The 25232-nt window shown below is 36.5% G+C and overlaps 1 protein-coding gene across 2 annotated transcripts in view; it reads right to left on the bottom strand.

Annotated features, from left to right (window-relative positions):
• Positions 1-20081, bottom strand: part of haus6 (HAUS augmin-like complex, subunit 6) — a 28231-nt gene extending 8150 nt beyond the window's left edge. The window contains exons 1-5 of one of the 2 annotated variants that reach the window (XM_051901226.1): positions 19514-20081; positions 15050-15145; positions 14884-14962; positions 14560-14692; positions 350-494 (exon numbers count right to left, since the gene is read on the bottom strand). In XM_051901226.1, the coding sequence (XP_051757186.1) occupies positions 350-494; positions 14560-14692; positions 14884-14962; positions 15050-15145; positions 19514-19623 (563 nt within the window). In that variant the 5' untranslated portion in view covers positions 19624-20081. The remainder of the gene's footprint in view (positions 1-349; positions 495-14559; positions 14693-14883; positions 14963-15049; positions 15146-19513) is intronic. The other variant, XM_051901225.1, reaches the window with a different exon arrangement.
• Between the last annotated feature and the right edge of the window lie 5151 nt (positions 20082-25232).

Below are 25232 nucleotides of genomic sequence, written 5' to 3'. Positions count from 1 at the left end.
AACTAATAGTAAATAAATGGTCTAAATCAGGGGTGCCCAACCCTGTTTCTGGAGATCTACCTACCTGCAAAGTTTAGCTCCAACCCTGATAAAACACACCTGAATTAAGATCTAATTAGATTAGAAACTAATTAAGATCTTCAGGAGCATCTAATACTTACAGACAGGTGTGTTGAGCAGGGATGGAGCTGAACTCTGCAGGAAGTTAGATCTCCAGGAACAGGGTTGGGCATCCCTGGTCTAAATATAAGATGCAATATCTTACAAAATAATACTTCCTGTAATCTAACAATGATTCAAAAGATGTGGAGTGCCTCCAATCAGTGAATGGAGGAAAGTGGCCACTCACTTAGCTCTTTTCTGATAGTCTTGAATAAGACAGTCCTGCTCTACGGTCACTCTCTGCATTAGTCTCTTCACCAGCTGAAATCTTTTCATCTCCAGCTCCTTTGAACTCGCTGGTACTGCAGCAGCCTCAGGGACCCACATGTCATCTAATTGTTGATGTGACAAATGTAGAACAGAATTATATCAATTTGAAAACATACCCTGAACATAATTTGATCCCTGGATAATTGAAAATAACTTCTTAATATTTGCTGCAAGTAGTGATGATGACAGGCCCAAGGAACGGTGCCACCACCACCCAGTGGCTTTATGAAAACAATGCTCGGTGCGCACATGCATTTAACTCTCTGGTAGTCTTTAGTTTTAGCAACAAACAAACAAACAAACAAACAAACAAATAAATAAATAAATATATATATATATATATATTTTATTTTATTTTTTTTTTTTTTTATAGCATATTAAATTTGTCACATTTTGAGGGTGAGCAAAAACGCTCCATTTTTGTGTGTCCCTTTAAATGCAAATGAGCTGCTGCTCCCAAGAAGAGGGCAGGGTTTCAAGAGCCTGTGTTAGCACATAGTGTTAGCAGTGCCGATTACCTCATGCAAACTCACAGAAAATGTCAGAAACTGTTCAGCCTTTTGTTCAAACTGGAGTCGGACAATGATGGAGAGGACTCAAGAAGAAGTGACAACATGTAGAATGCAACAGGATGTTTCTGAATGGTTAGTTGCTTAATTTATGTAGCTGATGTGGGATATCTTAAAGTCACTGATTAGCATATTCTGTCATGATAATCTATAAATTGCTCATGTGGGAACTCTTGTAAGATGCCTACAGAGCCAGAGAGTATATGCTGCATGAAGATAGAACAGGTATAGTTTAGTTTAATTACGGTTATAATTTATGTTGTCATGTATGTTATGTTATGTATGCTTTTATTACATGCTATTGCCTTTGTGTTACGTACTGTATTGCAATAACATGGCCTCACCCCCTTTGTTGCATGTTCTCGGGGCAGGGTTTATGTAAATTTTAGGGTTAGTGATGTCACCAACCAGGGATGAAGCTAGTTGTAGTCCCTACCAGATGTTTGTTGTAAGTCCTTAAAGAATTCTTTAAAAGAAAATATCTCCCTTTGCTTTGAACTTTAAGCATTGTAACTTTGCACATGTTGTTTGTGCTCAAACAGCAACATTACACACTAACTAAAGTTAAAAAAGTGAAATCACTTGTGTTTCCAACTTCAAAAAGTTAGGAGCACCAGCAAAAATTTAGGAGCACCCTCCCTGTGTTTAATCAAGCTCTCGCGCTTAAAATGTGTGGATTAGTGATGCAGTTATATCCGCAAAAAAAAAAAAAAAAAAAAAAAAACACCAAGTAATGAAAAATAACCTTCCAATTAATTGCGGGTAAGTCGCAGGTAGATGAGAGATAAATCAACGGGTTGATATTAATAAAGGCACAGAACTGTCATTTCATGGGAAAAAAAGCAACAAACATGCATCACTCTTTTACTTTCGGGGTTTCAACAACAAAGTATAACTCTTCTGGGAAAACCAATTAAGGAAAACATGCCTCGAGCACCTCCATTAATCATTATGTAAAACACAAAAGGAAAAAACCTATGAAAAATGGTCCACATGTTTAAACAGTAATGGAGATAAAACAAAACAGAGAGAAATTTCAAAAAGGAGAATTAAAACAAAACGTGTGGGAGCATTTTAGTGAAGTAGTTAACCAGGACGAATCAAGTGCTTGGTATATGATATGTAACAGTGTTCTTTTCATCTTTAGCTCTTTACATTTTGCACGCTAGTTAGCTCTCTGTCACATGACAACAGAGCACAGTGAAAGGACAGAATAAATTTTGGAAGCATATGCTACCAAAATGGTAATGGCAAAATGGCAATTTCGAGCCTTGACATCAGTTTTTTTCTGCAGAACTGCTTTATAGATTAGGTGAACAAATTTAATAATTGATGATCTTTACAACAGAACTGAATCAACACTGAACTGACTTGAACAATGACACTATTTTCTTTAAGAGGCGACCAAAATGAACTGCTTTGAAACAACCTGTATTGTATAACGTGCTATATAAATTAAGGTGACTTGACAAACACCACCACACACTTCTAGTGGATATTAAGTAATGATTCAGAGGCATTATTTTGTGTGTGTGTGTGTGTGTGTGTGTGTGTGCGTGTGTGTGTGTGCGTGCGTGCGTGCAGTGTTTCCCATACATTAACTAGACACTGGTGGCCCGCCACATTCTAATTTGTCCCGCCACAGTCTCAAAATAGGCCTGTCGCGATATTTAAATATCCGATTGATAACTGCGCTTTTATACGGCAAAAATGGGAGTCATAGAGCAAAAGAAATAGACTAGAACCAATTAAGTTTTCGTGTACTATACTCAGTCATCTGAAGCCATTCCATAACTTCATGTGAGAGACAGAAGAATATGTACATCGCAGTGGCGTGCAGTGGTGTTCTGAAATGAGGAGGCACATTTTTAAATTTTTTATGAATCAAATGAAAATTTGTGTGCATTACTCTTAACGTTGACGCATCTTCCTTGTTAAATGAACATTACATCAAAAAAAGAAAAAAAGAAACCAAATACAATTCTATTTTGTAATTTTACATTAACAATGTAATGTTCTATTTTTCAAAACCAAGTCAATCTCATTAAGTCAGTCTTTTAAGCATTTCTACATTCATTCCAAAATAATAACTAAAGGCTGTAACAATTTAAACAAAACATTTTATGTATTGATGTTTTTCTTTTTAATAGTCAACTTAGGCTATTTTGGATCATCAGTCATGCTCCGTAAACACCGTCTGTCCCAGACACGAATTGTATTTTAAATTTCACCAAGCTGATTGCACTAAAAAAAAACCCCGCAGTCATCATGCTTTCAGTCCATTTCAAGTTTGATTATGACGTGACATAAAGCGGTGATATCTAACTGGGTGATCTGTTTACTTACTTTTCAATTAGTCTTCCCATTGATGCCATCATTTGTTCATTCAAACTGACGCGCGGAACGTGCACGTCAACAGCGGGATTTATCACACAAACCAATCATATCCAATCATAACCAATTACATCCAATCACAGCGCGATGGAGACATTGCCTCCTCTCACGTGACTTTCCCCCATTCATTCTCAATTACCCCCCACAAAACCCACCGCACGCCGGGGGTCTAATGGTTTTCTATGAGAGCAAAGGGAGGCATGCCTCCTGCTGTAACTTTACCTGCGAGTGTCGCTGTTGGGCAGTGTTCCTTTAGAAATACGAGTAACTTGTGCTCTTTTTAATGTCATAATTTGTAATATTTGTGTTGTTTTATATGAAATATGGATTAATTTCTCATCCTATTTTTTGAGGAGGCACTGCCTCCCTTGCCTCCTCGGAGGAAACGCCCCTGGTACATCGTTAAATTTAAGTTCAAGGAAACTCGTCTTCCCTCCACTGCAGCTGTCAATCATTCTCTGTTCAGCACTCAAACAGCGCGTCAGCACTGTAAAACTCTCCATTATGATATATTCCCGTTATAATACTTGATATAAAGTGCTGTGGATTTGCATAAAATGACTTTATTGCTGTTTCTGAACGATGTCATCATACTGGCTACAGGGTGTCTGTTAGATCGCACAACACAGGGACTATGAATTGGCGTCACACGCACAATAACTGCAATTTAAAAGTGAGAAGAAACATGATCAATAAACTGTTAGATGCAGATATACACATGGATTCTCTTTGTGTCGTGAACTTTTCAATGCGCAGCGCAACTGCTTTAAGCATAACATAACATTAACAAGCATAACATTCTGCACCCGGGATGCGCATAAACGGTTTGTGCTGCTGTTTTGAAGCGTTTCCTATTATCATGGTTTTGCACACTGAAAGATTATTATTAGCCTATTTTGTTCCGTCGTATCTATCATATCTTGTTGCCTCATTAAAAAGCTGCACAATACATTTAAAATAAACGTCTTTTAATCTTAGATTATTATAAATACATTTTGTCTTTACATTCATATATAAATATAAATCAAATATAAAATAGGTTTTTTTCATTTCATAAGAATACAAACATTAAACATTTTAACATATTAAGATTTTATAACATTTCTTTAGGCTAGCATACTTTTTGCTGCTGAATTATATGGTCATCTAGATTATATTTATTTATTTATTGGTCAGCCGATGATGATATATTTTCATTCATTTGTTATTTTTCTCTATAATGAAGTAGTGTGTTTAGTGCATTCTGGATTGTGTTTAACAAATCAAAGAGTGACCATTAGTTCCACAAATACAGATGTATAGACACAGGCCCCCACTAATTATTTTAGAAATAAATTAATTCAACAAAAGGTAACCTCTTTTGCTACATATTTTTAATGGTTTAAATGTATACTCTACATGTTTGACCACTTATGAACTATCATTTAGCCTACTATATTGTGTACGTGACTAATGTGCCCTATCATCTCCAATAAATAAATCACTATTAGAGCACAAAATTGTTTACAAGAGAACAAATTTCTTCATTGATCTAATCACTTAAATTTTGCTTTCAGAATGCACCAGATTTATGCATTTAAATTTAAAATGTACAAAATTTTCCTCTGGGATGTATATGTGTGTGTGTGTGTATATATATATATATATATATATACACACACATATACACATACACATACATACATACATATACACACACACACACACACACACACACACAGTATCTCACAGAAGTGAGTAGACCCCTCACATTTTTGTAAATATTTTATATCTTTTCATGTGACAACACTGAAGAAATGACACTTTGCTACAATGTAAAGTAGTAAGTGTACAGCTTGTATAACAGTGTAAATTTGCTGTCCCCTCAAAATAACTCAACACACAGCCATTAATGTCTAAACCGCTTGCCACAAAAGTGAGTACGCCCCTAAGTAAAAATGTCCAAATTGGGCCCAATTAGCCATTTTCTCTCCCCGGTGTCATGTGACTCAGTTTTACTAGGTCTCAGGTGTGAATGGGGAGCCGGTGTGTTAAATTTGGTGTTATCGCTCTCAGTCTCTCATACTGGTCACTGGAAGTCCAACATGGCACCTCATGGCAAAGAACTCTCTGAGGATCTGGAAAAAAGAATTGTTGCTCTACATAAAGATGGCGTAGGCTATAAGAAGATTGCTAAGACCCTGAAACTGAGCTGCAGCACGGTGGCCAAGACCATACAGTGGTTTAACAGGACAGGCTCCACTCAGAACAGGCCTCGCCATTGTCGACCAAAGAAGTTGAGTGCACATGCTCAGCGTTATATCCAGAGGTTGTGTTTGGGAAATAGACGTATATGAGTGCTGCCAGCATTGCTGCAGAGGTTGAAGGGGTGGGGGGTCAGCCTGTCAGTGCTCAGACCATACGCCGCACACTGCATCAAATTGGTCTGCATGGCTGTCTTCCCAGAAGGAAGCCTCTTCTAAAGATGATGCACAAGAAAGCCTGCAAACAGTTTGCTGAAGACAAGCAGACTAAGGACATTGATTACTGGAACCATGTCCTGTGGTCTGATGAGACCAAGATAAACTTATTTGGTTCAGATGGTGTCAAGCTTGTGTGGTGTCAACCAGGTGTGGAGTACAAAGACAAGTGTGTCTTGCCTACAGTCAAGCATGGTGGTGGGAGTGTTATGGTCTGGGGCTGCATGAGTGCTGCTGGCACTGGGGAGCTACAGTTCATTGAGGGAACCATGAATGCCAACATGTACTGTGACATACTGAAGCAGAGCATGATCCCCTCCCTTCGGAGACTGGGCCGCAGGGCAGTATTCCAACATGATAACAACCCCAAACACACTTCCAAGACGACCACTGCCTTGCTAAAGAAGTTGAGGGTACCTAAACCCTATTGAGCATCTGTGGGGCATCCTCAAACGGAAGGTCTAACACCATCCTCTAACACCAGATCCGTGATGTCGTCATGGAGGAGTGGAAGAGGACTCCAGTGGCAACCTGTAAAGCTCTGGTGAACTCCATGCCCAAGAGGGTTAAGGCAGTGCTGGAAAATAATGGTGGCCACAAAAAATACGGACATTTTGGGCCCAATTTGGACATTTTCACTTAGGGGTGTACTCACTTTTGTGGCCAGCAGTTTAGACATTAATGGCTGTGTGTTGAGTTATTTTGAAGGGACTGTTTACACTGTTATACAAGCTGTACACTTACTACTTTACATTGTAGCAAAGTGTAATTTCTTCAGTGTTGTCACATGAAAAGATATAATAAAATATTTACAAAAATGTGAGGGGTGTACTCACTTCTGTGAGATACTGTGTGTGTGTGTGTGTGTGTGTATACACATATATACATATACATATATATATATATATATATATATATATATATATATATATATATATATATATATATATATATATATATATATATATATATATATATATAGGGCTCTACAGCCATCTAGTGGTCACACCATAACTTACATGCTGAAAAACAGTATAAATTGTGTTGTCTGATATTTTTGTCCTATGTAGAAATAATTGGTATATTGTTTTTTCATGCACAATTCCTGCTTCCATCTGGTGGCACTATGACCTTAACCATGATCTAAACAAGACAATACACTTTTGTCATTAATTTAATCCATCACCTGGCAATCTGAGATATCAAAAATCTAAATCGCAATTTAGCACCTTCAATATTTTGGAATAATGTTGACCAATTTTTTTGAGAACCACATGAATCCTCTTTTAAAAGCATTTAAAAATCAAGATTCTGCAATTTTAAAAATTTCTGTTTCCGGTACTGCATGCATTGCCTATGGGGCTGTCACTGCCCAGTTCAGACACTGACAACGGAACTAATGATTCGAACCCGAAGACACGAGAGGTGAACTAATCTTTCTGGGGAACAGACGTGATAAATGTGAGGTGACAAAAGAAAGAACGACTCGGATCAGGAGTTGAGGTGAACTAACAGACTGCAGAGCCTGAAGACCCTGCTAAGCAATTCTTACTCGTAATTTGGCCTTCAAGGCTCCATTATCCTATAGTTTATTTATTATTCCAAATGTGATAAACGTTTCCGTAAAGGCTGATTTATACTTCTGCATCGAGTGTACGCCGTAGCTACGGCGTAGGCTGTGTGTAGCACGTGTAGCCTACGACGTAGCCTGACGTGCACCTTTTCAGAAATGTAACAACACGTCAATTCTACGTGGCAAGCGCTGTGATTGGTCTGCTAGAACCCCTCCCTCCAGTCAAAAAACTGGTGCGGAGCAATCGGAGAAGAGCGAGCGTTTTCAACTTCCATATGAATGAAAAAACACTCTGTTTCCAAGGACACATTCAATCAAACTGCAACAAAAGTCGTTACCTATTTGCCGCTTCTATTTGTAAGCTTCTCTGACAGCATACATGACAAGCTGCTTCTTCTTCGGCTTTTTCCTTGATCCTCAACATGACCGCGGACACTGCCTCCTAGTTGTCTGCATGCACGTCGACGCGGACAACGACGCAGAAGTATAAATGAAAACAGACGCATAGCCTACGGCACAGAGGCTCCGGCGTAGGTCCGACGCAGAAGTATAAATCAGCCTTAAGTACTATGCGTTGGGGAATTTAACATGTAACATTTTAATTATATTCTGCTTAAATGAACGAAATGACTTGAAAAAAAGATTTGTTCATTTTGCTGAATAAGATTTAAAGATCCGAATCAGTAAAATGATCCAAACTTCCCGCTACTAGTAGAAACGGTAAAATGGCTTAATTATGTCCCGCAGTCCGGATAGAACTAATATTGTATATTTTTCCTGTATATTTATAATATTTATTACTGCCCTACATTCCATCACGCTTTTGAAGGTCACTAAACTCTGGACTTTTAGTAGTTTCTAGGACAGGGCTATTCAACTGGTGGCCCGCGGGCCAAGTCGGGGCCGCCAATCATCTTCATCCGGCCCGTGGGCACCCACACCACTAATCCTACAAAAGACTACCAAGCGTATTATATGCACGCCATAAAGTGCGTATCATATGCACGCCAAAACTCATTTAGGCGTATATTTTCTACGAGATTACACGCACGTACTATTGATACACATTTTAATGTGATCGGGTTGGGTCAACAATAACCAACTGCAGAACCGCAGAACCATACGTCATGACAGGCTGAGGACAACAGCGCCAGACCGACAGTCTGAGGCCGGAAGTGGGCGGAGTAACAGTCTCACGTCGGATGTGTAAATGGGCTTTGCGATTAAGTCACTTTATCGCGTCTTTTGATATTTTACAACTTCAGACTATTGTCTCATGTTGCTTGGTTACATATTCATGGTTTGTGATTTTACTTTGTTGTTGGCACTGTATTTAATTTCATTGGTTACATTTTACAATACTGACCAATGTTTATGTGGATTTTTAGAGGCATATTAGGATTCGGATAGGCTCCGCTTTACTTCATTTACAGCGATGCAAAACATGCTTCAACAGTTTCCACTGCCCAGTGTTTTTAAACCGACCAGACGGCACAGGTTGAATGCACACCTTCAGATTCACTCCAAAAAGGCTGCTGTCCATGGAGATATGAACGTTTCTTTTATATTCTGAATTTAAAATGTTGCTTTTGCAATGCAGTAAGTGGTAATTTTGACTTTAGAACAACAAAATTTGTCTCTCTTATGCATTTTCTATGGTTACACATTTATTTAAGTTTTTCTGTTTGATTATACAATGCACAGTGTTTCTGTGACTGTCAAAAGCATGTAAATATACAAGCGTGGAGCGTTGCTTTACCCACTATTAAAAGTGGTGTTTAGAACGACAATAACCTGGGGTTAAGTGCAGTGTGAAAATTGAATTGCTTGCCTTTTTAAAAAATTTTAAACTGAATATGATTGATTAATTTCATTAGTGACAGGGTATGACTTATGTCTCCAATATTTAAACATGAGAAAAACAGAATGTCAGAACTTTATTATACATGCTGTGCTACATCCTGACTACAACACAAAGTATTGTTAAATACACTTCCAACATTTCATCCCATTTGTTTGTACCCTTCTCTCATGAAGGAGCCACGGATCACAGAAGACCTCTGCGCTGCACAACAACCAAAAGTCTTCAAAGGTTTAGTGGAAGAGCTGTGCTTTCTGATATTGAAAAAGGAAGACCAGGAACAAGCCCTTCTTCAACTTTCACAGGCTGAAACGGATAACGATAGACAACTGGCCAAAGAGCCTTTAGTGTTTCGCTTCCAAATTATGAATGATATGGACATTTTTCTTAATGAGTGTCTGGACAAAAAGAGTCTTAGAATTAATTGGATGTTTATGTTTACTCTCTTTTGTTTGATTTTTTTTTTTTTTAATATATATATATGATGCTTTTGCTACTTAGGGGGAAAAGTACGTTTTATTAAAATTAAATATATAACTTTTGTGTTTTTTTTGGGGGGGGGGTGGGGGGGGGGGGGGGGTGGGGTTGATGGATCTGAATTTGCTTAATTCATGTAATCTAGTGTACAACAGTGTAATGTGTATAATGTACTATGAACAAAATGGTTCATTCATCATGAAATACTTCAGTAAAATATACATTTTATGTCAAATAAATAAATATTCATCATTTTTTAGTGTTTAAGCTTTGTGTTCAATTTATGTTCAGTTAATCATTTAACACATAGTTGATGAACTTAACCCAAAAATTCTTCAGTTTTCCACCATCTTTTGCATATTTGAACCCTTTACAACAGTGACTGAATGATTTTGAGATCCATGTTTTCACATGGAGGACAACGGAGGGACTCAAACACAACTATTAAAAAAGGTTCAAACACTACTCTGATGCTCCAGAAGGAAACACGGTGCATTAAGAGTCAGGGGGTGAAAACTTTTGAACAGGATGAAGGTCCAAATTTTTTTTATTTCGCTTGAATATAATTTTTTTTCATTTAGTACTGCCCTTCGGAAGCAACAGAAGATACTTGCATGTTTCCCAGAAGACAAATTAAATACAATTTACCTTGATCTTCAAATTCCAAATGTTTTCACACCCATCTAATAATGCATCATGTTTTTTTCTGGAGCATCAGTGAATGTTTGAACCTTTTTTAATAGTTGTGTTTGAGTCCCTCAGTTGTCCTCAGTGTGAAAAGACGGATCTCAAAATCATTCAGTCACTGCTGTAAAGGGTTCAAATATGAAAAAAATGCTGGAAAACTGAAGAATCTGCAGGACCTGGAGATTTTTTCTGAAGAACAGAGCTCAGTTTAACTGTTCAGGACAAACAAGAGACTCATGAACAACCATCACAAAAAAAAAAAAAAAAAAAAAAAAACAGTCGTAGATCATCCTGGTAACCACACACAGTATTAAGAATCAATGGTTCACATACTTATGAATGGGGTTATTTTAATAAATTCAGCTTTTTTTTGTCTTGTGGATTATATGTAAACATCTTTTATGTAAAATATCTTACTCAGGACAGTACTAAATAAAAAAACAACATGCATTTTGTATTATCTCCCTTATTTTGTTAAAATTATTAACATTTTCACAGATTCTGCAAGTGGTTCACATACTTTTTCTTGCAACTGTATATATATCCATCCTTGTAATGTTTGTGTATATATATTTATATGAATAAACTATTAACAAAAAGCGAGTATCTATCTATCATTTCAGTTAGATCTTTTTAATGGAATATTTGACATTAACATAGTTTTAAACTTTAAAACGCTCCAAATAGAGCAATGCCTACGAAGACAAATTTGCTCCGCCCACTTCCGGCCTCAGACTGTCGGTCTGGCGCTGTCGTCAGAGATCGTATTATTATAGGGAGATAAGAGGGTCTGTATCTCTTAGGCCGGGTTCACACCGCACGCGTCAGCAGAGCGTAAGCTTTTATAAGTATTTTTTTCGGCGCCCATGTTAACAGATGAGAGCATTCACACCGCACGCAGAGGCTGCGCGGCAGCGCGTAGCAGGAGCAGAGCAGAAGCGGCAGTGCCGCGATCGTTTCGGCGCTGGGTCTATTTTTGCTGCGCTGCTAACGCTCAATTAAAGTGAAAGTACACCTTTGATGGACAAAATAAATATAATTTCACACAAAAAGTGCTTAGAATGCACAGAAAAAGCATATCTAGTGTGTTTTAACAAGAATTGAAGTATGTCAGGAAAGAAAATTAATATTAAAAAATATTTATAGAAGATTTACTCATTTAAACTTGTTTTTAAGTATTCAGTTTGGGTTAAAGTATGGTATACCTATTATAAAAAAACTAACTAAACTAGCCAGAAAATATGATATATAAACATTATTTTAGTTATTACATAGACAGCTGTATAGGCTCTTGCATACCCAAATCAAACCCGAGTTTGCTGCCTTTTTCCGCTGAGTTTGCTGTGTTGTAAACATGTTCATGCGTCAGATGATGTAAAACACAAAGCTTACCTCATTTGTGTGCAGCAATGGATGACACGAGGCTTTTTTATTTATTTATTTATTTTTATTTATTTTACGTTTATATGCGAGTGTTGTACACCTTGCATGTTAACAAACTTTCAAGACTATCAAGTTTATAAATGACCAACTTATAAAAACAAATTTATAGCTGTCTTTGTAAAGTAATGCTCACTTTATATGCAGCTTGGAGCCGCTGCTGTGACGCTGTACAAACGCTTCCGGTGTGAATACTCGTGCGTCTCTGCTTCTGCAGTTCACGCTCACGCGCCGCTGACGCGTGCGGTGTGAACCCGGCCTTACCATTGGAGAAAGAGTAACGGCTATCTTAATCACGTGCAGCACCTCTCAGCCTATCGTGTAATGGCAGTGACATCAGTCGCAACATTCCCTAGTCTGCCTTCTCTTAAAAAAATACATTTTTATCAAGCTAAAATCTACATATAGTTCCCAACGAAAGTATTTAGTGCTGAAGATTAGCAAACAGGCTGTAAATTAATTAAATTATTAGCTATTTCCCCACAAAAGCTGTTTAATCAGCATAGTGAAGCCTTTCATCCATTGACATCCATTCAAAAAACAGCCTCTGGTCTCATTCCCTGCGTACCGCCGGGGGCGGAGCGTTAGCATTAGCCGTTACTCTTTTTGGCTAAAGGTTGCAGGCTTGCCTTCCAGTGGCTTTGCTGTCGTCCTCAGACTGTCATGACGTATGGTTCTGTAGTTAGTCCTATCTCGGTTGGGTGGCCGCAGTGGCGCCTGCAGCTGCACTGTTCATACCATGCACGCTCCTCCGACTGACCTGAGAAACGTTTTCCGTGCGAATATTTTAGCAGTTATTATGTGTGTCCCGCATTTCTGTCGACTGACCCAGCGATACCAATCATTCGTGAATTAATAATTATTTTGTCTCGATTCTTTCTTTTCCGCGAATTGGCCAAACACGCTTGCATAACTATCTGAAGCGACTTGGATTCGTTCGGACCGCTCTGTCAATTAATCAACTTAAGTTGTTTCTCGGTCAGTAACAACAAATACAGAACAAATAGCGCTGTTTTCGGGCGTTTCACTAGTTCACGGCCCAGTGGATAACGGAACGAAAGCTTAAAGGAGCTGCGTTTATTCCCGGTCACCAGGGTTGTGACGGTGAGAAAATTTTCCCACCGGTTAATCGACATGTGACAACACCGGTAATACCGGTGTCACCGGGGGGCGGGGCCTCTACCTCTTTTTTTTTTTTTTTTTTTTTTTTTTTTAAACCGCTTATGGGGCCTTTCACATATCGCGTCTAAAAACGCGTGGAAAGCGCGGCCACGCGTTTCTCCTTGTTTCCAAAGCGCTTGCGCTCCCGTGGCGTCTGTTGTTTTTGACATGAAAAATAAAAACCCGCCCTGTACAGCTATGATCAGCTGTTCAGCTGAGCTTTCGATGTTTTGTTACGGAACGGCCGACTTTCACTTTCAAATTAACGGCAATTGCTTGAATGGTGGGTTACTCATACTATAAAAACATTTGACAAAACGGACATTAAACTCTAATGAAACTACTTGAATAGCCCTGACCTAGGATATCTAAGAGTACATTTACACAACAACAATGTACTGAAAATTGAAAAGTTTTTTCTTTATACAAATGACAACGTTATCAAAAGTACCCAGACTATGGACAGACTAAACACATAATACACATGTGCATGACACCGTTTTCACAGATTCGCATTTTTGCAGTTTACACGGAGATGACAATGGTATCGTTTTCAAAAACTTGCACTTTGAAACCTGTTTTCAAAAGTTTGCGTTTTCAGGCCACCAAAACGGTGTTATGTAAACAGCCCCTAAGTCCACCAAAGGAGGGAGAGCATTCTCTCACCTGGCTCCTAAACTCTGGAAATAGCCTTCCTGATCATGTTGGGGGCTCCAAGACATTCTCTCAGTTTAAATCTAGATTAAAGACATCTCTTTTGCCAAGCATTCACATAATGAATCTCATAACCTTGTACTCCAGTTATATCAGATCAAATGCACATAAATACATATATTTTTTTTGCTTGAATCATTATGAACAGCAGCTACACTAATTATCTTCCATTTGCTTATCTGTTTTATCTCTGCACAGACATCAGATGACCCAGCACCTGTGAAGATTTGACTCTGACCCCATACTAGGACCTCAGATGACACCAAGTTGAATCAACATGCACAACTGCCAAAATTTCTATATACTGTAATCATTAATCATTTTGATCACAACTAATTTAAATCATTTAACAAGCTCATTGTTTCTGCCTAAAATGAATACACGCTAGCTAACTGCATGGTTTCTATTTTCTTGAACTGTACATTTCTGAAATGGACACACAGTCACCTCTACTAACAGATCACTCTAAACGGTAATGTAGACATGCATTTTCTGTAAAGCTGCTTTGAAATTATGTGTATTGTGAAAAGCGCTATACAAATAAACTGAATTGAATCAGGTGCTGCATTTTTTTGTTCGTTTTTGTTTTGTTTTGTTTGTTTTTTTGTATATGTACATTTCTGAAATACAATACTTGGACACAGTCACCTCTGATATCAGATCACTCTAAATTGTAATGTAGACACATGCTTTTTCTGTAAAGTTGCTTTGAAACAATATGTATTGTGAAAAGCGCTATACAAATAAATGTTAATTTAATTGAATTTCTGGTCCTTAATAATAATGGCATACCTGTAGTCAATGTCTTCAGTGTTTTCAGCATGACATATTTGGATAAGTGGAGCATCAAGTTGATAAATCTTGGTCCAAAAGCAGAAAGCAAATGTGATGCAGCTACCTTAGGAAAAGTATTACCTTCCTCATTCTAAATATTAAATAAAAAATAAAAAAATTAAAAACCAGTAAAAGGTGCATAAAGAGTACAATAAAAGTATTCTGTAAACTAGTGAAATAGTAAAATACATTAATATGTAACCTGACAGTTTTTTGTCCCTAAACATTCTCTAGCAATGCAACATGCACATGTAAATTTTATGTAAAACAAAATGCACATACCGCTATCTCCTGGAGCCATGCAAAAGCCACCTTGCGAAACTCAGCATCACGTTTATGATCCCAAATTGGCCAGCAAAGCCTATACAGACAATAACATTTTTGAATCAGCAATTCAAATAACAACATATGAGGATTGTAAAATTAAAAAAGTACTGTATAGTGCTACCTGAAGACGTCTTGGGCACGAGTGGGATTCAGTTTATCAAATAAAAAGCGGATGACAATGTAGAAGGCCTCTTTGTTCGGCTTATCAAACATGTTCCTTCAAATAAATAAATAAATAAAATTAAAGCAAGCAAGCAGCATTGATCAGGCCCTCACACCATAGTGTTTCAGAGCATCCCTAGCCTCTCAACAAGTACTTTCTGTTTCATTGCTTAAAGTCAAAATTCATCATGCAACCAGGTGAACGGCAATCCATTTTGGGGCAGACCGACCTGTTGTTCTGAGGTGCAAGAATTAAGAGTAAATGTTTAGCAGGAGTGAGTTATTTTTCGGTTTCTAGTGAAGGATCCAACGCGTTGTAGGCAGTTGCTATAGGCTGCAAAGAATCGTAAATACAAAGAGAATGCCACAACGGAAAATCTGAAATGACCTCGAGCATAGGTATTTTAGGCCAAACGGAGGGGAAAAATTGTACGGTAATTGTTCTGTTAATATAATCCTCTCTTTTCCTTGCAATTCTGATTTTTTCCCCTCGCATTTCTGCCTTTTTTTCCTCGCAATTGCGAGTTTATATCTGGCAGTTGTGACTTCTTTTCTCAGAATTGTGAGATATAAACTCGCAATTTGTGAGATATAAGATCCAATTCTGAATTTTTTCCTCAGAATTGCGAGTTTATATTTCACAATTCAGACTTAACTCACAATTGCGTTATAAAGTCAGAATTGCGAGATATAAAAAGTCGAAATTTTTCTATTCGGTGGCGGAAAAAAGCTTTCATACAAAAGACTTTTGCTGACAAATAAACATGAATTTCTCAGTTCAGATAACACAAAGAATGAGTAAACATTGTTTATTTACATAAACTACTGACACTGCGCTTGACATGGCATTCTACATGGTGCTCAAGGTAAAAGACGTTCAACTTTTTAAAAGCCCGTCTCTAAACCCGCATCTCCTGTTTTAAGTGCAAAAATGTATCGTTGCCGCAACGATAGTTTTACAGATCTTGCAAATTACCTGGCTCTGGGATACATCATCTCTCCTGTATCCAAAATATTCCCAAACCACAGATTTTGATTTACCCTTATCCTGCCCTGAATTCACCTTCCATGTTTCTGTGCTTTCTTCCATGTCATAGCGGTAAACCCACTCTGTTCTGTTCTTGTGCTAGATTTAAACTAGGGACACACTTAACAACTAGCTGAAACATTCTAAGACTGGACTCAACACATATAAAGACTGCAGCAGATTGTAGTCTATGACAGTCAGAGAAAAGCACAAATCTAATGACTGAGTCAGTCCACAACACAACACACTTAACGATTGGAAAGTAAAAACCCTGCCGACAACACAGGTGGTTTTATTTAACGTTATGTTGGGTGTTGCTAATAATTTACACCATGTTCTTATCGAATTTATGTTTGAAATTAATTTTGTTAGGACAACTGTTGAAGAAAATGTAAACGAACCCAAATTTTAGGCTCATGGTGAAGGTAGACATTCTTATGGTGACTGATTCTAAGAAGAATGATAAATGCATGTTGATGCCACAGCAATGTGTCTTGAATATAATATTTAAAAGTCCTGTTTCTCTCTCTTTTTTTTGCCATTATTGCCTAAGAAGACATTCCATTTTGTCTATCAAGATTTATTTAGTTAATTATAACATTTCTAGTGCCATTTTTTAAACCTATAATCAAACAATAATGTAGGCTATTTTTGTTTTTCTCAAATCAGGAATTAAAATGAATTGGTTCATTCTGGGGAAAAAACACAGGCTATATTTTTTCATTCCAATTCCAGAGTTACCAGTTACAACAAAATAAAATATTATAAAAATATTATATATAAAAATTTATTTATTTTGAAACAAGTCATTAAAAATGGTATTTGTATATTTTAATTTTCATTTTATCAGTCTACAGTAAATGTACACCACTTCCAAAATGCTATACGGTACTGCCAACCGGTTTACAAACGCTTAAAACCGGTGGATGGAGGATGCCGTGATCGGAGCTGTGTTTGTTGTGTATCGTGGGTTTCATGATAACGGAGATGAAATGTAAATGCATAATTTATGCAACGGAAAGAGCAAAAAGGTGGGGCTAAGAGATAAAATATCCTATGACAACTATCAGTATTACATATCATTGAGGCAGAAAAAAAGAACACAACCCCGCAGACAACAGGTAAATGCCGTTATCACTGTTTTCCATGTTCGTGAAGTAAATATGTTTACACTGCTTTTTAAACATGCAGGGTGCCGGTGTTTGACATGCGTTTGACCAATCAACATACACTTATGTCACTGATAGTTCCTATAGTGCTGGTTTAGACCCTACTCTGAAGTAGGAGCTAATTTAGTTCCCTCAAAAGGAGTTCCTAGTTCCTGCGGTGCGAACACTGCAAAATCCGGTTACTTCAGCCAATAGTTCTAGAAACTATGAAAGGGTTCCTCCGGTGTGAAAGCCCCTATAGCTGGTTGCTTTAAAACGGTCCCGTGAGTGTTTGTGTAAGGCCTCTGTAAAGAGTGTCAAAGGTTTCTGTTTACAGTACGTTTTTGCAGCGTTGAGCTTTGTAGCCAGTCACAGACATATCTGTTAACCGCATGAACGCAATAGCCAATCAGATGCATTTTAGTTAGTCATAATCCGTTCAACACCACACAAAATGGCTGAGTTTTTGTCCAGACAGCTTCAATGATTTTAATGGGAATTTACGTAAGAGTGTAGCTTTGTGTACCTCGCGTTGTAACTGACAGCTTCCATGATTCTAATGGCAGCAATCTGTGCTCGCTTTCTGTGTATATATATTTTTCATGCTGCTAACTCCACATTGCAAAATTTCTGGATTGAATATTCCGGCTGAATATTATTGACAGTGATAACTTTAGCAATGGACAGAACAAAATCTGATATGTCAAATGATCTATGCATTAAGTGTTGGGAATGTAAATGCAAAATAATAGACCTGCCACTTTTCTATGTAATTTGTTACTTATGTGTTAATTTTATTACTAACTTTTCAAATTAGTCACTCAGGGACTTTCTACATAATAATTCAATAAAAAAATCGTTCTAAGCACTGTTCAGAAATGTTTTATGATCTGTCCTGACAGTGATTTTTTTTTTTTTTTTTTCCATGAATAAATAGGATAAGTTAATATTATCAACAGTTTCTTTACATTTATTTTTGATTTATTGTCGGTACTGGGCTCGCAGTTCACATGGGTACTGTAGGGTACTTTGTAATGTGTGAGACTGTGAGTGGATGGCAGTGTTCGTCCACCACCATCGAAGACCATTTTTGACCCAGGAAAAACCCTGATGCGTGTCTTTGTTCTATTGTGTTTATTTGTGATATTGCTTGTTTATTTGTTCTTACTTTATTAATGGCTGTTTACTAGTCTGTTTTAAATTTATATTAAGCTTTAAGTTTTTGCTGTGGTATCAAAATTGGAATTGAGAATTGTGAAACTTCATTGCTATCTTAAAAATATTGGTGTCATAACCTTATTTATTAGAATACAAGGTTGCATGGGTCAAAACGATAACATTTTTTTTTTTTTTTTTTTCTGTTTTTGTATGTTATTTTTTTTTTTTCTATTGGCCCAACCAGAGGAGTATTAAAAGCGCTTTTCACAAAGCCCAAAATTTCTGTTGGGCGGAGCAGACATTGGTCGGCTCAATCAGCTCCCTAGGACGTAAAGCATATAATGTACACAAATTCGGGCACTGGTAAGGACAGTAAGGATCCTGGCTCAATACACATTGGGACACTAATGACTATTTCTGTTGACAGGACAACGTCCTTATTGTGCAACATTACAACTGGTATTTATGAACAACAGCAGAACTGGTATGTTTATTATATAATTTTTTAAAAGTTATTTAAAGTACATTATAAAAATCACTTGCTTGTTATACGTGCAACATTTCAGTCGTAAATAAATTGTTAGCTAGATTATGTTCATTACATTTAGCAATGTATATTTATGCTGACATATAATTAAATAATGGTTTGTCATTTAAAAAAACATCTATCGCGTGTCATTATGTCTAGTGAATTGGCTTATATGATTTATGTTTCAAGCCTGAGAATTTCCGTTAAGGAAACAGTGAGCATCGACGCTCCCTGGTTTTCACGGTGCAAAAATGTTGCTATTGAGAAAGCCATTAAAATGGACGACTCCCTGATCAGTGCCCGTACTACAGAACTAGGGGAGTTGATTGAGACGCACCCTATGTTTGTGTACCGAATTTCGTACATATACATGCAACGTGTCTTACATGGTGTAAGATTTTTGGCTGTATTCAAAAATGTACATCTGGATCAGTTTAACTAAAAAAAAAAAAAATAAATAAAAAAAAAAAAAATCGTAACAAAAATTGTAAACGTATGACATACATATACGGACTGCATTGTAAAAGCCAGAAGATTACGAAAAAAGATAGCATGACTTACATTCCCAGATTTAGATGTTTGATGTTTTTGGTAACGGTATCCGGTCTGAATTCGAGGCACAGGAGGCACCACCATAAGTATTTACCGTTTGTTTTCTGTAGTTTAGACATCTCGCATAATAGGGCAGCAGGATAAGCGCTTCAGGATCATACGACAAATAACTCAGCGATCAGTTGGACAAACACTTTGCAAGCTATCAATGATAACCCATTCACACCATAGTAATCGTTATAACGCTTGGTCTGAATGATACCGACTCAAAAGATACACTGAATAAAATGTTTACTTATATTCAAGATCGTCGCAACTTCCTGCTAACCGCCAAATTATTTGAGAACATTTACAGCGTCTGTGGCTTCGTCTCAAAACTTTGTCACGACAGACTTGTGCCCTTGTTTAATCCTGATTTATATAAACAAATAATAGGCTAAAGTAAAATGGCGAATGCGTCGCTCAGACCGAAAGTCTATTCAGTGTGTTTATACATCAGCATTTTTTAAGTGCGCGAAAATACGTGAGCGCGCGAGCGTTGCATGTATTGAAGCACGACCATTGAGATTGGGCGGGACCTGAATTACGTTACAGCTCCTACTACGGCAAACAAAAAAGGTCAAATAAGTCAAAGAGAAAACAGAACGCGTCGCGCGCTCTTTTGTTCAGAAGCAGAAGGAATGAAAAAAAATCTCCTTGAGATAAAGAGAGCACTTAAGTCAATTAAAATGTCAGTTCCAGATTATTATTATGAAGTAAGTTATATGTTAAAACACCGCGAGGAATCGTTAAAAGTGATTTATTTTTATTTTTTTACTGAAAAATAAAGAAATAATGATAGCAGTATAATTGACATCAAAACGGTAAACTTACTGCGTGATAAAGTTAAATCAGATGGGCATTAATGGAAGAATAGGCCTATAACTGATGGATTAAAAATGTATTCTTATGAATAGAACTATAAGCAGGCTCCCGGTAGCAGGCTTTCAACTAAATGAAAAGGACAAGCAGAAACATAATCATAAGATCACAAGTTTATTTATCAAAAAAAAAAAAAAAACCACTACTAAAAACATTGAGCTCAACATTCATAAGAAAAGACACTTTACACTTAAAAATCAACCACTTGGCTTAAACCAAACTAGCATTCATTGGCACTGGTAGCAGAGGTGGCCAAAATACCTTGCTTATGGGGCCCCAAAAAGACGAGTCTTCAATTACTATACAATGTGCTTCAACACTAACCAGCCCAATGGCTTTGGTTTAGTCACCGGCCACCCCTATACTCACAAAAAAAAAATAAAAAAATGGTAATAATAACAATAATAACAATAACGACAATAATGAATAACAATACAAAAAAAAAAAAGAAATAGATCACAAAAAAAAGAAATAGCACACACACAAAAAAAGAATAAATAACTAAAGGCAGATACTTTGATGTTATATCTTTACACCAAACATGGGATACAGCTCACATCATGAACCAAGAGTGAAAAAGAAGAAAAAAAGGTAATAAATTTAAACAATCCAAACCAACCAAAAAAAAAAAAAAAAAAATTATACATTAACTACTTTACACCAACACAACATAATACACCATCAAGAAAGGAGAAAGAACAAAATCAAAAGAAAAAAGAATCACCCAAAATAAACCATAAATTCTCAGTTCTTTAACTGAGCAATAATGTAAAGTAAGACAAAGAAATAATACTCAACCAACCCCAATAACGAAATTCAAACAAACACCTAAACCATGGATGCCAGATATATTTTCTTTTAAGCTTAATTTAAGACTGGATAATCTGTATTTTTTTTTTTTTAGAGATAGATATAGAGGTCATAGGTCATAGGTTCTGACAAAATGTTCTTTTAATGTTAGAAATGAGTCGATTTATAAATGTCTATGTTATAAATGAGTCTATTAAAATATTTAATAATTTAAATGAATTATGTAAAATCGTTTGAAAGGCTAGATATTTCATAAATATATACAATCTTTATCCAGCATTTGTTCAGTAGCGGCTCCTGAACGTAAATTTAGGTGGGCAAGATTCTGGGTCTTAGCGCTAGTTTATGATAGTTTAAACATTTTTTGCAAGCTTTATATTGTAATCGCTGAACACACGCAGAACACTTTTGGCAGACGTTGCGTTATTCGGGGGTGGCGCTCTAATGTTGACTGACACACACGACACACGTTATTTTAAAATAATACAAGTTGTCAGTGTTTTATTTGTTACACAATACCGAGAACTCCCCCCAAAAAATCCCACTCAAATGAGGGAAACATTTAATTCAAATGAATTCTACTCCAAAAGAAAAATATATAGGCCTATTATCGATTTGTTTTTGTTATTTGGAAAATGTTATATTCATCAAACTAAATGCAGTAACTCAAACCCCAATTTTGCTAATTTTCAAACAGCCTTTAAAGATTATTTAGAATCTGTAAAGTTTTTAAAAAATCGTAAAGCCCAAAGAACTGTGAAAATAAGCGGGACAGCCTAGCTCACAAATACAGTGCGCCGCAGTTCCATTTTTCAACACAGATTTACATTGGGAAAATTGTGGGGCGCTGTAGAGCTAGGAGGGCTTCGAGACCGGCTGCCCCACTTACCGTTACATGTCAGCCGGAGCCATACGTTAAATTTTAATATCCTGCTCACTTTACCTCTTAAAATAATAAAGAAAATTCGAAAAATATTTGTTGCAGAATGCTGAACACATTTAAAATTTATTATATCAGCTTATTTAGAGGTCTATGTTTGGAAGAATATTTTGAATATTTTGCCCTTAAAGACAAGCATTGGCTGTAATTTACTCATTTTGATTGCGGATGCCACAATATTGGTTTTTATATCCGGACTATAAACTTTTAGTCCATTATTTCGTATGTTTGCAACAAAGTAATAGCAATACTGTCAGCTGAAAACACTGTGAAGCTGTCTGAGACATATAGCCTAGCTTACATGAGCGCTGCGCTCTCTGGATCAGTGGCAGCGCGAAAACAGGTTTAAATTCATACTCTGGCACGCTCGCATCAGGTCACATCAGTGGCCTGTTGCATGAAGCTAGTTGAACAAACTTTGAGTTTCAGAGTAGGTTTGCAGTTGATAAATCCAGATAAATCCAACCTGGTTTAGATCGGGGGCCTGTACCATGATGGTAGTTGAACAAACTCAGGGTTATAGGATTAGTTTCAAGTTGACATAACCAAACCACTCCAATCCGGCTTTGTTGGTACCATGATGCTGATCATCAACTTTCTCTGTCAACTCAGGCTTTGATCCTGAGTTTGTGGAGCGCGTGCATATGAATGCATGACATCAGTGGCAAACAGCCAATCACATGCCTTGCAACAGAAAGAAACTGTGATTTACTTCTCGCGAGAGAGTCAACACGATTCAAAACTCTTTTGCTGAAGAAAATGAAGAATTTAAACGCATTTACACTAAAGAGGAAACTTGACTAAAGAAGAAAATAAAAGAAATTATCTTGCTCTATCAGAGCAAGTGAAAATTGTCAAGTGTTTATATAGTTTATTATATACAGCAATAGAGACTCAAACATGTAAGGTTATGTAGTCATTTTTAAAGAGTTATCTGTTGATTCTACAGCTTACATATGATCTGTATATATCAAGTCTTGTTAATTGATCTGTTGTTTACTATTGTTCATAATCAAATTATTTATTTTATGAGTGATTACATATATTAAGAAAAAAAAAAATCTCTTGAGTTTGGCTTGAGTTTGTTCTAGGTGATTTTACTGATTTTGTTGATTTTATTTTCTGAGATCTCTTGCTTAGGTTTCAAGTACAACCTCTGTATCCTCTTCCCTGGACATAAAGCAACTTCATTCTGGATTCATGACTGATCTAAACTCAACATTTTGCATTGGCTTAGGAATTATAAAAAAAACACATTGTTTCAAATAATGTGTTTTATTTTTTTCTAAACGATTCAAATAGCAGAACAGAACTCTGTTTAGAACAATTCTGTATTTAATACTGAAGTTTCATATAATCAATTAAAATATCTGAATTTAATGCTTATAGTAATAGTGTGTATGTATTGTACATTCAGTTACGTGCTTGAATTTAATTGTTAATCGTTATTCTTTGAACATTGAAGAACACTTTATCTTCAGTAAATTCTCTGAGTTCATTACTCCTGCTTTTCATTTTACATACTACATATTGGTCTCTCGTCAGACTACTTGTGTTCCTGATAGTAGAAAACATGACGAGCAGTGCAGGATTCAAAGCCAAACTCTTTAATATGAGTGATGAACACAGTAAGGTTTCCCAACCCCCTGTGTATGTCACATGTATGGCATGTTTACATTTTAAAGATGACATCATGTTTAAACAGTGTTTAACAACTGAAAATGTACCATGCTGTAATATCTTTCTTAATGTCTCATAGGTTCTTTTTCCAGTTTCCATACTGTCTTTTGTATGAAAGTCCTGTGACAACTAACCAGTGGCAACCACAAGTTTTTCATGACTTATGTAAGCAGGACATATGTTGAATTGTTACACATTTGGCTAACTCCAAAAGACAGTATACATCACTAACCTCATAATCATTTGGCACCACACACATATACCATGCCTCTCTCCCAAAGAATTAAAATAGGAAAAGCTATTTGTTCACTTTTTTGCAGACTTCTTAAACTGAAAATATGACACAATAGTCTGTCGGTTTTATAAATAAAATTTGGGCCTCTTTATATTGTAATATAACTTTGAATTATGCTAGTTATTTTTATTTGACTTGTACTGACCTCACTAACATTTGGATTCAGCCTTTGTGAAGATTTTAGATGATTTAGAGATGAGGGCAACACCTGCAAGGATTTCAGATGACACCAACTCTGAATCAACATGCAAAATTATCTTTATATTATAATCATTATGGCCACAATATGTAATCATTGCCTTAATATGTTTCTGCTTAACTGAATGATGTTAACTAACCATACTTCTATTATCAAAGAACCATACATTTTTGCCATATGAACATTATTGAGAGTCTGACATAACAGATTTCTCTTCATAGTAATGTACATATGCATTTTATGTAATGCTACTTTGAAGCTAGGCCTATATGTATTGTTAAAAGGGCTTTTTGTGATTTTGCTTTAACACCTGTTAACTATGCATATGTTTGTTGATCATTCCCTTAAATAAATATTCTGGAAAAATTCACTGCATCCTATCTGTGTATCACTAATTAGAAATTATATGCATAACCTAATGTATAACTATTGCTTGTTTATCCCTCTTGACCACTCTTTAAGAACATTTAAATAACTCCTTCTTTTTAAATGCTTGACGTCCTTTTTAAACCATAGAAACATTGCTGCTCAAAGCAATATTAAAAAAAAAAAAAAAAAAAAAAAAAAAAAAAAGATATACACATGCGCTTTAAAGAATCCTAATAGCTACTTTATTTAATGCACCTACAAAACTGTCATCAGAAACGAATTCCATTGAAACGAATGTAAACAAAATAATCTGGGCGTGGTCTGTGAAACGCGACATGAAAACGCATTAAAACTTCCATTAAACGGCCTCTGATAAATTCGAACAGCGACAGGGGAAACAACAAAGTCTAATAATAATACAAACATTCACAAATAATGTGGAAAGCCTTTCAATCTCCTCCGTGGAAAATTCCCTGTGACGAATCTAGCGCTGTCCAACATTTGCTGGAAAGTC

Source organism: Ctenopharyngodon idella, chromosome 7 (genome assembly GCF_019924925.1).
Source record: "Ctenopharyngodon idella isolate HZGC_01 chromosome 7, HZGC01, whole genome shotgun sequence".
In the NCBI taxonomy this organism is placed as follows: Eukaryota; Metazoa; Chordata; class Actinopteri; order Cypriniformes; family Xenocyprididae; genus Ctenopharyngodon; species Ctenopharyngodon idella.
This window is presented reverse-complemented; position numbering and strand designations above follow the sequence as displayed.